Source organism: Ahaetulla prasina, chromosome 5, assembly GCF_028640845.1.
Source record: "Ahaetulla prasina isolate Xishuangbanna chromosome 5, ASM2864084v1, whole genome shotgun sequence".
Classification (NCBI taxonomy): Eukaryota; Metazoa; Chordata; class Lepidosauria; order Squamata; family Colubridae; genus Ahaetulla; species Ahaetulla prasina.
Genome location: NC_080543.1, coordinates 136,731,526 through 136,746,599, shown reverse-complemented (window position 1 = coordinate 136,746,599; position 15,074 = coordinate 136,731,526). Strand labels below are relative to the sequence as shown.

Genomic DNA, 15,074 nt, shown 5'->3' with positions numbered 1-15,074 from the left:
TTTTAACTTAGGTTCCACAAATACTGTATATTTCCAGGCAAAGTAATGGATATTGAGGGCACTTCCGTCACCCCTTGAATATATGGGCTCTATACTGGACTGGAAAAATTGAAAGTCTTTTCAGAACCTTAGAATTTTCCTCATAAGCCAGTTTGTATTAGAAAGCAAGAGAGGGTGAGTTCTAGTCCTGTCATAACCATGAAAGTCAGTTGGGTGACTTTGGAGCAATCACCAGGAGACTGGGAGTTCTAGTCCCACCTTAAGCATGAAAGACAGCTGGGTAATTTTGGTTCAATCACCAGGAGGCTGTGAGTTCTAGTTTCACCTTAGACATGAAAGCCAGCTGGGTGATTTTGGGTCAATCACCAGGAGACTGTGAGTTCTAGTCCTACCTTAAGCATGAAAGACAGCTGGGTAATTTTGGTTCAATCACCAGGAGGCTGTGAGTTCTAGTTCCACCATAGACATGAAAGCCAGCTGGGTAGTTTGAGTCAGTCACCAGGAGACTGGGAATTGTAGTTCTGCCTTAGAAATGAAAGTCTCTCTTTATCTTTCTCAGGCCAACCTACCTTACAGGGTTGTTTTTGTGCTCGAAACCAGGAGGAGGAAGATGTGTTTGGAGATATTCACTGCCTGGAGTTGTTTCTAAAATAAAGGCAGGATACCAATAAATAAACGAATCAATAAATATCCCAATTGGTCCCCCAACTCTTCCCTTTTTCATCTCTTGGGGATTTTGACTGCTGATACATCGATTTGCAAGGGTCCTGATCTCCCAGCAGAGGTGGGGGGTGGGTGGGTTTGTCTTCTTGGCAACTCAGCGCAAATCTATTTCAGACGATGGCTTTGTAGGAAACGAGATGGCGGCAGGCCAAAGACTAATTATATTAGAGGGCTGTGCACATAAATTATTTATGGGCTCCAATGCTTATCCCCTCAGTCTTATTAAAGCCAGAGGGTCTCCTTCAACAAATAAGACTTTACCCCACACAGATGTGACAGCAGCTTTGCGGTTGGAGTTTGAAAGTTTTAAATCTACAGCAAAACCGCATGTTACGTGAAGAGGGGATACGTTTGGAGGCAGGCCGAGGAGCACAAGAAGCAGGAAGACCTGATTTGCGTGTCCGTCAGTCGAGGCGCCACTGCAAAAACAGAACAAATTTGAAAAACGCCATTGGTGCAAGACTTTGAGAGAGGTTTTTCCTCCAGACTCGGGAAGACATATAGAGATGTCTTCAAGGTCAAGGGAGGTACTAATACCACTCTATAAAGCCTTAGTATGGCCACACCTAGAATACTGCATTCAGTTTTGGTCACCACACTATAAAAAAGATGTTGAGACTCTAGAAAGAGTGCAGAGAAGAGCAACAAAGATGATTAGGGGACCGGAGGCTAAAACATACAATGAACAGTTGCAGGAACTGGGCCTGGCTAGTCTAGTGAAGAGAAGGACCAGGGGAGACATGATAGCATCTTCCAATATTTGAGGGGCTGCCACAGAGAGGAGGAAGGGGCTATTTTCCAAGGCACCTGAAGGCCAGATGAGGAATAATGGATGGAAACTGATCCAGGAGAGATTCAATCTTGAAATAAGGAGACATTTTCTGACAGTGAGAACCATTAACCCACAGAACAGAAGCTGCCTTCAGAAGTTGTGGGAGCTTCATCATGGGAGGCTTTCAAGAAGAGACTGGACTGCCATTTGTCAGAAATGGCGTAGGGTCTCCTGCTTGGGCAGGGGGTTGGACTAGATGACCTACAAGGTCCCTTCCAACTCTGTTAATCAAATCTAGGTGACCCCATGCAAAAGGTGCCAGCTTTTGAACTACCTGGCCAACAATGCACAACCCTAGACGGGGTTCGCGCCTCACATGGCGTCCGTCAGGACTCCCTGAATAAATGGGGTATAACACCCTCCCCTCAGTGTGACTGCAGGGAGCCATAGATCCAGTGGTGAAATCCAATTTTTTTTTTACTACTGGTTCTGTGGGCGTGGCTTGGTGGGCGTGCTGTGGCTTGGTGGGCGTAGCAGGGGGAAAATACTGCAAAATCCCCATTCCCTCCCCACTCCTGGGGGAAGGATATTGCAAAATCTCCATTCCCACCCCGCTCCTGGGGGAAGGATATTGCAAAATCCCCATTCCCTCCCCACTCCTTGGGGAAGGATATTGCAAAATCCCCATTCCCTCCCCACTCCTGGGGGAAGGATATTGCAAAATCCCCATTCCCTCCCCACTCCTTGGGGAAGGATATTGTAAAATCCCCATTCCCTCCCCACTCCTGGGGGAAGTATATTGCAAAATCCCCATTCCCTCCCCACTCCTTGGGGAAGGATATTGTAAAATCCCCATTCCCTCCCCACTCCTGGGGGAAGTATATTGCAAAATCCCCATTCCCTCCCCACTCCTTGGGGAAGGATATTGTAAAATCTCCATTCCCTCCCCACTCCTTGGGGAAGGATATTGCAAAATCCCCATTCCCTCTCCACTCCTGGGGGAAGGATATTGCAAAATCCCCATTCCCTCCCCACTACTTGGGGAAGGATATTGTAAAATCCCCATTCCCTCCCCACTCCTGGGGGAAGGATATCGCAAAATCTCCATTCCCACCCCACTCTGGTGCTATCCAGTGGTGGTATTTGCCGGTTCTCCGAACTACTCAAAATTTCCGCTACCGGTTCTCCAGAACCTGCTGGATTTCACCCCTGCATAGATCACATAGCGATCGCCTGTAAGATGAGGGCATATACAGGTAGTCCTTACAACAGTTTGTTTAGTGACCACTTCAAAGTTACAACATCGCTGAAAAAAGTGACTTGTGAGTTTTTCACACGTAGGGCCGCTGTGACATCTCCATGGTCACGTGATCAAAATTCAGACCCTCGACAACTGGTTCATATTTAAGATGGTTGCAGCATCCCGGGGGTCACGTGGTCAAATGGTTTTGTCGTGCTCACAAGCAAAATCCATGGGGAAGCCAGATTCACTTAACGACCGTGTTCCCAACTTAACAACCACTGGGATTCACTTAACAAATGTGGCAAGAAAAGTTGTAAAAATGGGACAAATCTCGCTTAACAAATTTCTTATTGAGCAACATAAATCCCAAGCTCTGATGTGGTTGTGGTTGTGGTTGTAGTTGTGGTTGTAAACCGAGGACTACCTGTAGAAGGGTCCAGTATCTGACTTTTTTCCAATAAGCAATGCAGTGGTTCAGTGGTTAGCTGGCCTAGTCATTGGTATTTGTTGTGTCTTGCCCGCTCTCACAGCAGCCGGGGCCTTCTTATCTGCTCCCGAACACAGAGGAATGTATGCCTCCCGGCCCCAGTCCTGGCTCCATGCCCAGACAAGCTGAAGAGGAGGGGGCACCTCCCGGTCCCAGCCCTGGCTCCATGCCCAAGCAGGCTGCAGAGAAGGGAGCACCCCCCGGCCCCAGCCCTGGCTCCATGCCCAGGCAAACGGAGCAGCTAGACCCCTCCCCCTCCTCCACAGCATGTGAGCCTGAGGAAGGTTTACCGTATATACTCGAGTATAAGCCGAGTTTTTCAGCACGTTTTTTGTGCTGAAAAGCGCCCCCTCAGCTTATACTCGAGTCTACGTCTCGATGTACTTCGGGAACCCCGCACAGGAGACGCCAAAGAGGCGGCGAGATCGTCCAGTGGGATTTGCCCAAGGCTGAGCAGTTCGCCGCGCGGACCTGAGCCAAGCCGGTCCCAGTCCAGCCGAACGGTGAAAGCGACATGCCGAGCGCCGCTCCGCTTTCACCGTTCGGCTGGACTGGGACCGGTTTGGCTCGGGTCCGCAGTAACTCCCGCCAGGCTGTGCTGCGAAGAAACCATTTAAAAGCCCTGCCAGGGCTTTCTTTCTTCTCCCTCCGTGCTTCAGAAGTTGGGCTTTTAAATGGTTTCTTGGCACAGCCTGGCGGAGTTACTGCGGACCTGAGCCAAGCCGGTCCCAGTCCAGCCGAACGGTGAAAGCGACATGCCGAGCGCCGCTCCGCTTTCACCGTTCGGCTGGACTGGGACCGGCTTGGCTCGGGTCCGCAGTAACTCCCGCCAGGCTGTGCCGCGAAGAAACCATTTAAAAGCCCCGCCAGGGCTTTCTTTCTTCTCCCTCCGTGCTTCAGAAGTTGGGCTTTTAAATTTAAAAGTTGGGCTGGACTGGGACCGGCTTGGCTCGGGTCCCCGCGGCGGGGCGGGGGAGCCGACTTTGGCCCTTTAGCAAGGAGGAAGGTGGGAGGGAAGCGGAGCTGCCGGCTGTGGCGCTCCGCTCGGAGCCGCCGCTGCCGCCGCCTGGAAGAGGGAGGAGGTGACCTTCACGCGGAGAGGGTGGGGATGGGGGTTGAGGCGTGCAAGAGGAGCGGCGTGGAGGAAGAGGAGGCGACGGCCCCGCCGACAGCGGCTTCTAAGACCAGCCCACGCTCCGAAGAGGGAAAGGGAGGCGAGTGGGTGGGTGGCTGGGACGAGACCCCACCACAAACACACACACAGCCGGTCGGACGGCGCGGTTCCTTTCTCTCTCTCTCTCACTCTGCGTCAAGGCGCTGGAAGGGGCGGAGAGCGAACAGCAGCAGGAGCAGCCGGCGCCGCCTTCCTCCTCCTCCTCCTCCTCCTTTTGTGGCGGGCTGCTTCCAAGTCTGGAAATCTGTTTTGGGAAGTGGTGGTGCAGCGCGGCAGTTCAGCCCTGTCGGCCGGGGGAAGGAGGCGGTGGATCGGATTCTCGCGCCACACCGAAGTCGGCTGGAAAGCTTGCTGCTTCTTCTTCTTTTTTGCTTCTCTCCCCCCACCCACTCTTTTCTGCTCTCTTGCAACGTTGCTGCAGCTCCTCGGCTCCTTTTCCCGGCGCCCCAGAAGGCTCAAGCCTCTGCTGCCGATTGAATACTAAAATAAAATAAAAGAGCGGAGAAGAACGGGGCGCCGCTTTTGGTGTCCGCGTCCCTGTCGCCGCCCGGCAGGACGCGTTTAAAAAAAAGGGGCGGGGGAGTTGAAAAGAGGCTGCCTCTTCGGGTTACCTCAACATCCATTCCCCTGGTTGGGGAACGGGCACAAAAAAAGGGTCCCTGGTGACCCAGATTTCATCCTAGCCCCATTGACTGGCCCCTTTGACTCGATAGGATTTAGCTGACGGGATTGTTAAACAGCGCTCGCACCTTTCTTCTGGGGAGAGAAGTCACTCTAATAAATATTGGGAGGTGTTTTCAAGGAAACATAGGGGTCCACCTTCTGCCCACAAGAAATGTAGGGAAATGCCACCATTCCCAGCCTTCTGAGCACATCAGCTTATCCTGGCAGAGGATGAGGAAAGTCGCATTTCAAAGCCTTTGGAAATCACCAGCTTGGAAAAAGCTAAATTATGTAGGGCTATTCAGCTACAACTTCGTGTTTAAGTTTTGTCTTTTGAGCGAGATAATGATAGCTAGCTAGCTAGCTAATTAGATAGATAGATAGATAGATAGATAGATAGATAGATAGATAGATAGATAGATAGATAGATAGATAGATAGATAGATTAGAAAGAAAACAGAACAAAAAACAGAATAATAGAGTTGGAAGGACCTTGGAGGTCTTCTAGTCTAACCCTGCTTACATGAAACCTTATACCACTTCAAATGCTTATCCAATATCTTCTTAAAAACTTTCAGTGTTAGAGCATTCACAACTTCTGGAGGCAAGTTGTTCCACTGGTTAATTGTTCTAACTGTCAGGAAATTTCTCCTTAGTTCTAGGTTGCTTCTCTCCTTGATTAGTTTCCACCCATGCTTCTTGTCCTGCCCTCAGGTGCTTTGGAGAATAGTTTGATTCCCCCTTCTTTGTGGCAGCCCCTGAGATATTGGAATGTTCCTATCATGTCACCCCTAAACTAGACATACCCAGTTCACATGCCCCATGAGACGTCTTGCTTGCATGTCACACACATGCACCGCTCGCTGGGAAAAAAAAAAAAGGATGGATGGATGGATGGAAGGAAGGAAGGAAGGATGGATTGATGGATGGAGGCGACTGCTTTGAAGCGCAACCCTTCTCCCGCAACTAAGGGGGGGGGGTCAATGTTTTCCCCAATCCTAGGGTGTGGGGAAACAGTCATTCTTTCTTCCCCCCTAGTCTCTCCCGAGATCGCACTGCAGCGCCCATCATCCCCAGCCGGCAATCTGAGCTCGTGCCATCGATGTGGTCCTTGAACTTCCCCCTCCTTGTTTCTAACCCAGCCTAGGATGGCCGGCGTGGAGGGTATGGTGGTGGTAAAACGGCCAGGAGAAAGCTTTCGCTCTTTTCGAGAGGTCCTCTTGGAAGGCTGCCTTGGAAAGGGAAAGTGGGAGGGGCAGAGATTTCTCCTCAAAGGTCCCCTTGGAAGGCTGGGTTGGAAAGGGAAAGTGGGAGGGGCAGAGATTTCTTCCTCTCGGGTCCCCTTGGAAGGCTGGGTTGGAAAGGAAAGTGGGAGGGGGCAGAGATTTCTTCCTCGGGTCCTTCTAGAGTCCTTGAGAAACTGATATCATACAAGGTTAATAAATTATACTCCTCCTCCTCATTGATGAGTTTTTCATCCTGAAATTGATTGAAACATTGTACCATCATATGCTGCCATAGTATAGTGTTAACAACATCTGTAAAGATGATATATGAGCATGACACTAAGTTTTTTCTATATTTCCCCCTTTATTGAAAAACTTCCATCATGCTTCTTTCTGAAAACAAAGGTCATTATAATATACCTCATTATATATTTGATTTGATGATATTTCAGTTAATAAATACCATTTAAGGTGTTAAGCTTCTTTTCTTTTTCAGCAGCAAAGTGAATTACAACTTTAAAGAACTTTATTACTTTATATTCATTTATTTTAAGTATAGATTTTAGATTTTTAAACAAATATGTTTAGAGCTTTTATATCTTTCAAGTTATTCAAATTATCCCCTCAGCAGGTATATAATGGCATCCAATTCCAATATCATGTTGGGGCTTTTGAGCAAGGGAGGAGGAACGCGAGCACCGCCTTTCGCGCTGGCATTCCGGGATTTCCCTTTGTTTAGAGCTGGGAATCCTCCTTCCCCCTTTTGCACTTTTATTGTTTTTCGTTCAAATAAATATTCATGTTATTTTACTTGGCTCTATCTTTATTTTTTACATTGACCAGTAGCTACCTCATTTCCCACCCTCGGCTTATACTCGAGTCAATAGTTTTTCCCAGTTTTTTGTGGTAAAATTAGGTGCCTCGGCTTATATTCGGGTCGGCTTATACTCGAGTATATACGGTATTTCCAACAGCTGCTGATTGGAGTGACCCTCGCATCAGAAGACTTGATAGGCGGAGGCAACAGAAGGAAGGGAGGGCAGGCCTTAATGAGTGCTGAGTCATGGAGCCACACCCCATGGCCTATATAAAGGATCTGCTTTCTGGCAGTCTCTGAGTCAGGCAAAGTCGAACTTATCTTGCTGAAGTCACTTACTGGTCTCCTGCCTGCCCTGAGGACTTTGCTAGGACTTTGGGCAGAGCTGCAGAGGCAAGCCTGATTTGGATTTCCCTGACCCGGCCGTCAGCGGAGGAGTGGGACACGACAGTATTTGACCACGGATCTTTTTAACATTTATATTTTATTGTGTTTTTAATTTAGGTGAAACGTGTGTATAATAACTCCATGCATGTTATAAAGGGGAGCATGATGGCTCAGCCATTAAAGATGCTGAGCTTGTCAGCTGGAAAGCTGACAGCCATGGTTCAAGACCCAAGCACTCAATGACAGGGTGAGCTCCTCTTCTTTGCTCCAGCTCCTAGCCACCTAGCAGTTTGAAAACATGCAAATGCAAGTAGATAAATAGGTACCACTTCGGTGGGAAAGTAACAGTGTTGAAATGGAGTTTCTCTTCGGACAATGCTGGCTCCCTCAGCCAAGAAATCAGGACATGAGTGGACAGGGGAATCCTTTACTTTTTCATATTATGCCAGAAGTCCCCAACCTGTGGGCCATGAGGTGTTTGCAACCAGGCCTCGGAAAAGTCCGGTGAGTGTGTGCACGCACAAGCGCATCCTCACAAACAGTGGGCGAGCGTGCATGCCTAGGCTCCATTTAAATGAGTGGCAGTGCACATGCACGCCGCTCCCACAAATGGAACTGTGTATACGTTGCGCGTACTTGCTGCCCGCTCACACGGAACCAACCCCTCTCCCCGCCCCCCACCCCTGGCCAGTCCTCAACGCCAGAAACATTGGATAACTCTGTGTTATGCCATAGGCTAAATAAATTAAGCCTCCCTAATTATCAACGTCCCTTCTTCTTCTTCTTCTTCTTCTTCTTCTTTTTTTGTAGCAACTGTTGAAAATCCAAGAAGAATTAAATAACAAGAAACTGGAACTCGAACAAGCAAAAGAAGAGCATTCCCACACGCAGGCCATGCTGAAGATCCTGCAGGAACAGGTGAGCTGGGTAGAAGGTTTGTCGTCTCTGTTGGGATAGGTCTCTACAGCATTTTAAGCAGCCAGGTTTGACCTCAAGGGTCAAACACCGAATGGAGAAGCTTCAGCAGGGTGTTACTCCGTCAGTAAACCCTCTGGGATGAGGAGAGATTACTTCAATAAAACAGTCAGAAGTAACGTTTTAGTTAAGTAATACATAAATGATGTGTTTATTAGATAGGAACACCTCCCCTCCCCTCTCCTCCACACCATGCCACTCCCCCCTCCTCTCCTCTCCTCCCCTCCCCTCTCCTCTCCTCCACTTTCCTTCCCTTCCCTTTCCTCCCCTCCACTTCCCTCTCCTCCACTCCCCTCTTCTCTCTCCTCTTCTCCATCCCTTCCCTTCCTCCACTCCCTCTCTCTCTCCTCTTCTCCATCCCTTCCCTTCCCTCCACTCCCCTCTCCTCTCTTCTCCTCTCCTCCCCTCCCCTCTCCTCCACTCCCCTCCCCTTCTCTCTCCTCCCCTCCTTTCTTCTCTCTCCTCTTCTCCATCCCTTCCCTTCCCTCCACTCCACTCCCCTTCCCTCTCCTCTTTTCTCCTCTCCTCCCCTTTCCTCCCCTTCCCTCTTCCCTCCCCACCTCCTCTCCCCTCTCCTCCATTTTCAGAACATCTATAGCTTATTTTCTATATTTTTTATATATCGCTAGGCTGTTCGCAAATCAAATTGCCATCTTCCTCCAGACCAGAAATTCATTATAACTCTGAAATAAATACATCCACTTCAAAATAGGCCTCTGCCAACTAGAGAGGACCGAACCATTGAGGCCAGTCTCCCACCACCTGTCAGGAACCCCATGTTTTTACCATTTGGGGTTCTATGGTTACAGTACGGCCTAGACAGATTCGGGATGTGGGAATAATGTCCCAGAGGATCAAGACAGAATTAGAGAGCCGTGGTATCTTGTAAGGGCATGATGGCAGTGGTGCAGTGGCCTAGAGGAGGCTCTGAGTTCGATCCTAGGTGGAGGCAGATATTTCTCTCTCTGGCCACACTTGAGAATATCTCTGCTGAACAAAACTCCGCATTGGTGACAGGAAGGGCATCTAGCCAGTAAAACACACTGCTAGCTCCATTCAGTTGCCCTAAATCCACCCCGCAAGGGATTATGGGGTCATTAAACAAAGATGATGATGATGATGGTAGTTGCTCCTGGTCATGCTAGACTGTGCAGTAGAGGGATGCCACTCTTGTGTAAGTGCTGTCAGCTTTGGAAACCATATTAGGCCGGAAGCTTCTGTGCTGCCATTGTCTCCTGTGTGGGAAAGTAGGAGGGGGGATTTAGTAGATAGGTTGTCTTTAGACATAACAGCATCCTTCCTGTCGGTCAAGGTCAGGCCGATCCTGCATCTGGTGAAGGAGTGGTCGCAGTGCTGTCTCGAGATGGGACGGATGGCGATTGGAGGATGTGATTGACTATGGAGGGAGGGGATGGTTAGAGGGTTTTTGATTTACTGAGGGAAAACCCGGACCTCTCAGATTTGGGTTTACCTATCCTGGTAAATAGAACTTTGAAAGATGTTTGTGTCAGAGTTTTTACTTGGAGTTGGGAGTTGGAGTTGGTTTCTGGAGCGCTGACATGTGCTCCTTGTCGGTGGCCCTATGGCTCTGAGCCCATCTTCTCATTGTCAGCCCCGGCGCATCCAGTGACTCGGGGCTGCCAATCCAGCAGATTTCACATCAGAACCTGACACTCATGGTGTCCTAACTCCAGTTTTCAAGGAGGACACGAAGACCCCAAGCAAGAGCAGCTACTCCTCATTCTTTTGAGCACAGGTCTCCAACCTTGGCAACTTTAAGACTTGTGGACTTCAGCTCCCAGAATTCCTCAGCCAGCTTTGTTGGAGCAGGTTGGAGACCCCTGCTTTTGAGGGAAGTTGATGGTTGAGCTGTGTGGAAACTGGTCATTGGGAGCCGAGGCAGCAACTGTGTAGACAGGATCCGAGAGTTAAGTCTTATATCATTGTCACCAGAGTCGTGCCAGCTGAAGCTGATAAACCTTGGTAATTCTGTCGTCTAATTGAAGTTAATTCATTCCTGATTATCGAGAGATTAAGTAGCTGCTGAAATAAAGAAAAGGATGGGCTTTGGTAACTTGCCTTTATGAAACCGTAGAGTGCTAACAAGGACAGCTCAGGCAAGGTTTTTTGGCTCAGTTCCCCTGATACAGACGGTTGGCTATAATTGTGGAGAAAGCCTCAGGCTCAGAAATCTGTTTTCATAGTTTTTTTAAAAAAATATTTTAATAGCTGCTAATGTTTTTACAGATTTATTGTCCAGTTTTGTTGTATGCTGCCCAGATTCACTTGCCTTTGAGATGGCAGCTGTATAAATTGGATAGTTAGATAGTTAGATGGATAGATGGCTGGATGGATAGAAGGATAAATAGATGGATGGTTAGATGGATGGAGGGATGGAGGGATGGATCGGGAGATGGATGGATGGAGATGGGTAGATGGATGGATGGATGGATGGATAGAAGGATAGGATGGATGGATGGATGGATGGATGGATGGATGGATGGATGGATAGTTAGATATGGATAGGTAGAGAGATACTGGGTAGATAATAGAGAGATAGAGAGATGATAGAGATAGATCAGGGGTGTCAAACTGGTGGCCCACAGGCCAAATGCATCACATGCAAGTCACATCAACCCAACTTTGTGAATGGAAAAAACGTCATGACAGCCACGTGACGATGTGACACCGCGAGTTTGACACCAGTAGATAGATAGATAGATAGATGGATAGCTGGATAGCTGGATAGATGGATAGCTGGATAGATGGATAGGTGATAGATGAGAGAGAGAGAGAATAGAGAGACAGAGATAGATAGATAGATAGAGGATAGACAGATAGATGGAGACAACAGTGTCTCTTGAATTTTTAATTCAAGAATATTTACAGATGGACAAGTAGGTTTTGTATACGGTAAATGCAATGAGATTATTATACCCGCAAAAATGTAAGGATGCAGAAATACCCAAATTGGGGCAGTGAGTGGCGAGTTTGCAGAAATAGCATAATTGGTTTGTTTGCTTAAGGAGGGAACTACAATTGCTTTTATAAAAGACTGGACTCCCTTCAAGGACTTTTATTATTATTATTTTGCTGAAAATGGTCAAAGGGAATTGGTGATTTTGGGATTTACTGCTTAAGGGTTGTTTATAGGAAGAAGGGAACTGTGCTATTCCCAGAGGTGAAAATAGCAATCCTTATGTTTGTAAGTGGCTCCTGCAGTTATTTTTCGCGGTCTTTTTCCTGTCCTTCACTTTCTCTTTTATTCTTCCATATCCTTTTTTTTTTCCTTGGGGTTTGTTCTTCTAATGTTTCTGCGGTCTTTCAATTCTGTGCCAAATAATAAATCTTTAATAAAAGTACACGATTTAAGGCTGTTCAAATTGAACATTTGCTCTCACAATGACGCTCCCTGCATCTATAAAATAAGCCATTCTCAAACATTTGTGTCTTGTCGGATTAAGAAATTAGGAGAAAATGGAAGGAACAAAGAAGTAGCATTTGGTATAATAAGGTGTGTGTTTCTTAGTCATAGAAGCAACGTGATGCTATTTATTGCACTGTCTCATTATCTCCGTATCTTTCTCTTCTTCCTTTTTTCCTCCAAACACAAAACACTCATGACGAAGTCAATCTCTACCCCCACACCATGTACACGCACACATACACACAAAACACACACACACACACACACACACAAAGACACAGAGAGAGGGGGGGGCAGTGAGAGAAATAGATCGATGGAATTCTGATTGTTAGAAGAAACCCATTAATGACTGTACGCTGTATTTTTGTAGCTGGGAGCCGCTGCGAGTCTAGCATTTTTATTTATCATCTTATACACCAAACAAATGGTTTTTCTTTCTCTCCCTGCTCCGCTCAAAGCGGATTTCAATTTGTGGGTGGAGGGGAAAAGCCATCAATATGCAGATAAAATGAAAAATAAGCTTGTGACCCTTCCCTAGTTGTTGTTGTGGGTTTTTTTGCCCTCTGCTGAACAAAGTTACACAGGATGGTATTACAGTCTCGTTTTCTCAGTGATCGATCTATCTATCTATCTATCTATCTATCTATCTATCTATCTATCTATCTATAACTATTTATCTATCTATCTTTATATCTATCATTATCTTTTATCTATCAACTATCTTATATCATCTATATCATTATCTATCATCTATCTATTACCTATCTATCTTCTATCAATTATATCTATCTATCTATCTATCTATCTATCTATCTATCTATCTATCTATCTATCTATCTATCTAAACTAACTATATCACCTATCCTAACTATCAACCTACTACCTACCTATCCCTATCTGTCTCTCTTTCTGTCTGTCTATCTTATTTCTATCAACTCTATCTATCTATCTATCTATCTATCTACTATCTATCTACTATCTCTTTCTATCTATCTTATCATCTATCTATCATCTAATTATATCTATCAATCTGTATTTATCTATCTATCCATCTATCTCATCTATCTTCTATCTATCTATTTTATCTATCATCTATTATATATATATATCTGTTTATCTATCTATCTTCTATCTCAACTATCTCTACCTATCTATCTATCTATCTATCTATCTATCCACTGTATCTCTATTTATCATCTATCCTACCTATCAACCTACATATCTCTATCTATCTATCTGTCTCTCTGTCCTTCTGTCTGTCTATCTTATTTCTGTCAACTCTATCATCTATCTATCTATCTTTCTATCTTTTCTACACTGTCCATCTCTCCTATATGACGCCTACAAACCTAAGAGCAGCATCATTGTATACATTTGAATGTATACTTGAAGTCTGCCTGCTGTTGTTTACAGATTCAAAATAAGAAAACAGTTGCAAAGATGGTTGCAGATATTCGGGCACCCTTCTTGTTGATTCAATATCACTCCTAAAAAAAAAATCCCCATAAAGTTGTTAATAAGGCCCCAAAGACGAATGACTCCGCAGGCTCCCAGGTGATGGTCCCAGAGGTAAACACTGGGAACTTCCCTGGCTCATCTCTCCGGCTGCGATAATTGTCCTGTCTCCTTTCAACAACCGCGGCCTCTTCTAAACAGCTGTCTGAGCCTTTGAAGTGGAAAATAATTCACTCTTACAAAGCAGGTAAAGGCGATAAAAAAAAATCTATAAATGCTTTCACCTAGCAATTTCAATTCTAAGAACTATTGTTAAGAAATGGAAGCTTATATATATATATATATATATATATATATATATATATATATATATATATATATATATATATATATATATATATATATATATATATATATATATATGTTTTCTGAGGTTTTCACGGGTGTTTGTATATAGGTCTTTGGTTGTTCGGGTTTTCTCCCGTGTAAAATTGGAAGTGTCTTGGCGACGTTTCGACGAAGTCTCATTCGTCATCTTCAGGCTTCAGCTTCGTGCTTCTGGGAGCAATGTGTGATCGCAGCTGTTTCTTCCTTTTAACTGCTAGTGGGGGTTTGAACTGATTGGGTGGGAGCTTGGCTGTGCTCTGATTGGATGGGGTTTTTTCTGTGCTCTGATTGGCTGGAGTATATGAAATCCCATGCACCGCCTGCCCCACCACATACATTGGACAAACCAACAGAAGAATAAGTGCACGCATTGAAGAACACAAGAACTCATTCAAAAAAGAGGAACCAACTTCTTCCCTGGTCCAACACTTTAAAGTCACAGGACATGATATTGACTTTAAAAAGACCAGAACTATCGCCAAAACTGAACACTTTAACAACAGAATAATCAGAGAAGCCATTGAGATAGAAAAACGCCCACACAGCATGAACAAACGAGATGACACCTCCCGCCTACCAGCCATTTGGAAACCCGCCCTTATTGACAAACGAGTCCCTAACACGAGGAATGACACCAGACCCACACTCACAAGGTCCACACAGGATGTCACCACCGCACATCCACCCAGAAAGCAGACCCAAACCCACACTGATCATGAAGCACGACCAAGGACCAGAAGCCAGACCGCAGCTGCAACATTAGCCATTTCAAACCCCTCCAATCCATTCATGCAGCAGACTGACACCCACTATGAAGATGTAGCACGACCACAAAGCCAAACAACAGCTATGCAGCTCACCAGCTCAAATCCCCCTGCAGCACAGACTAGACTGAGCACAACCAAGCCCCCACCAACACAGGACACACCCCCAGCCAATCAGAGCACAGAAAAACTCCCATCCAATCAGAGCACAGCCAAGCTCCCACCCAATCAGTTCAAACCCCCACTAGCAGTTAAAAGGAAGAAACAGCTGCGATCACACATTGCTCCCAGAAGCACGAAGCTGAAGCCTGAAGATGACGAATGAGACTTCGTCGAAACGTCGCCAAGACACTTCCAATTTTACGCGGGAGAAAACCCGAATAACCAAAGACCTACACACACACACACACACACACACACACACACACACACACACACACACACATATATATGTTGTGTCTCATTCGCTTTCCCCGCAGCCGGGCCCCTCTTATCTTCTTCCGGACGCTGAGGAATGTCCTGGCATGCCTCCAGGCCCTAGCCCTGGCACCATGCCCAAACAGGCTGAGGAAGA

General features: G+C 46.3%; 1 protein-coding gene across 9 annotated transcripts in view; it reads left to right on the top strand.

Annotated features, from left to right (window-relative positions):
- Window positions 1-15,074, top strand: part of ENOX1 (ecto-NOX disulfide-thiol exchanger 1) — a 550,463-nt gene that overhangs the window by 496,770 nt on the left and 38,619 nt on the right. For all 9 annotated transcript variants that reach the window (XM_058185666.1, XM_058185657.1, XM_058185665.1 and 6 more), the window contains one exon: window positions 8,303-8,410. In XM_058185666.1, coding sequence (XP_058041649.1) covers window positions 8,303-8,410 — 108 coding nt within the window. The remainder of the gene's footprint in view (window positions 1-8,302; window positions 8,411-15,074) is intronic.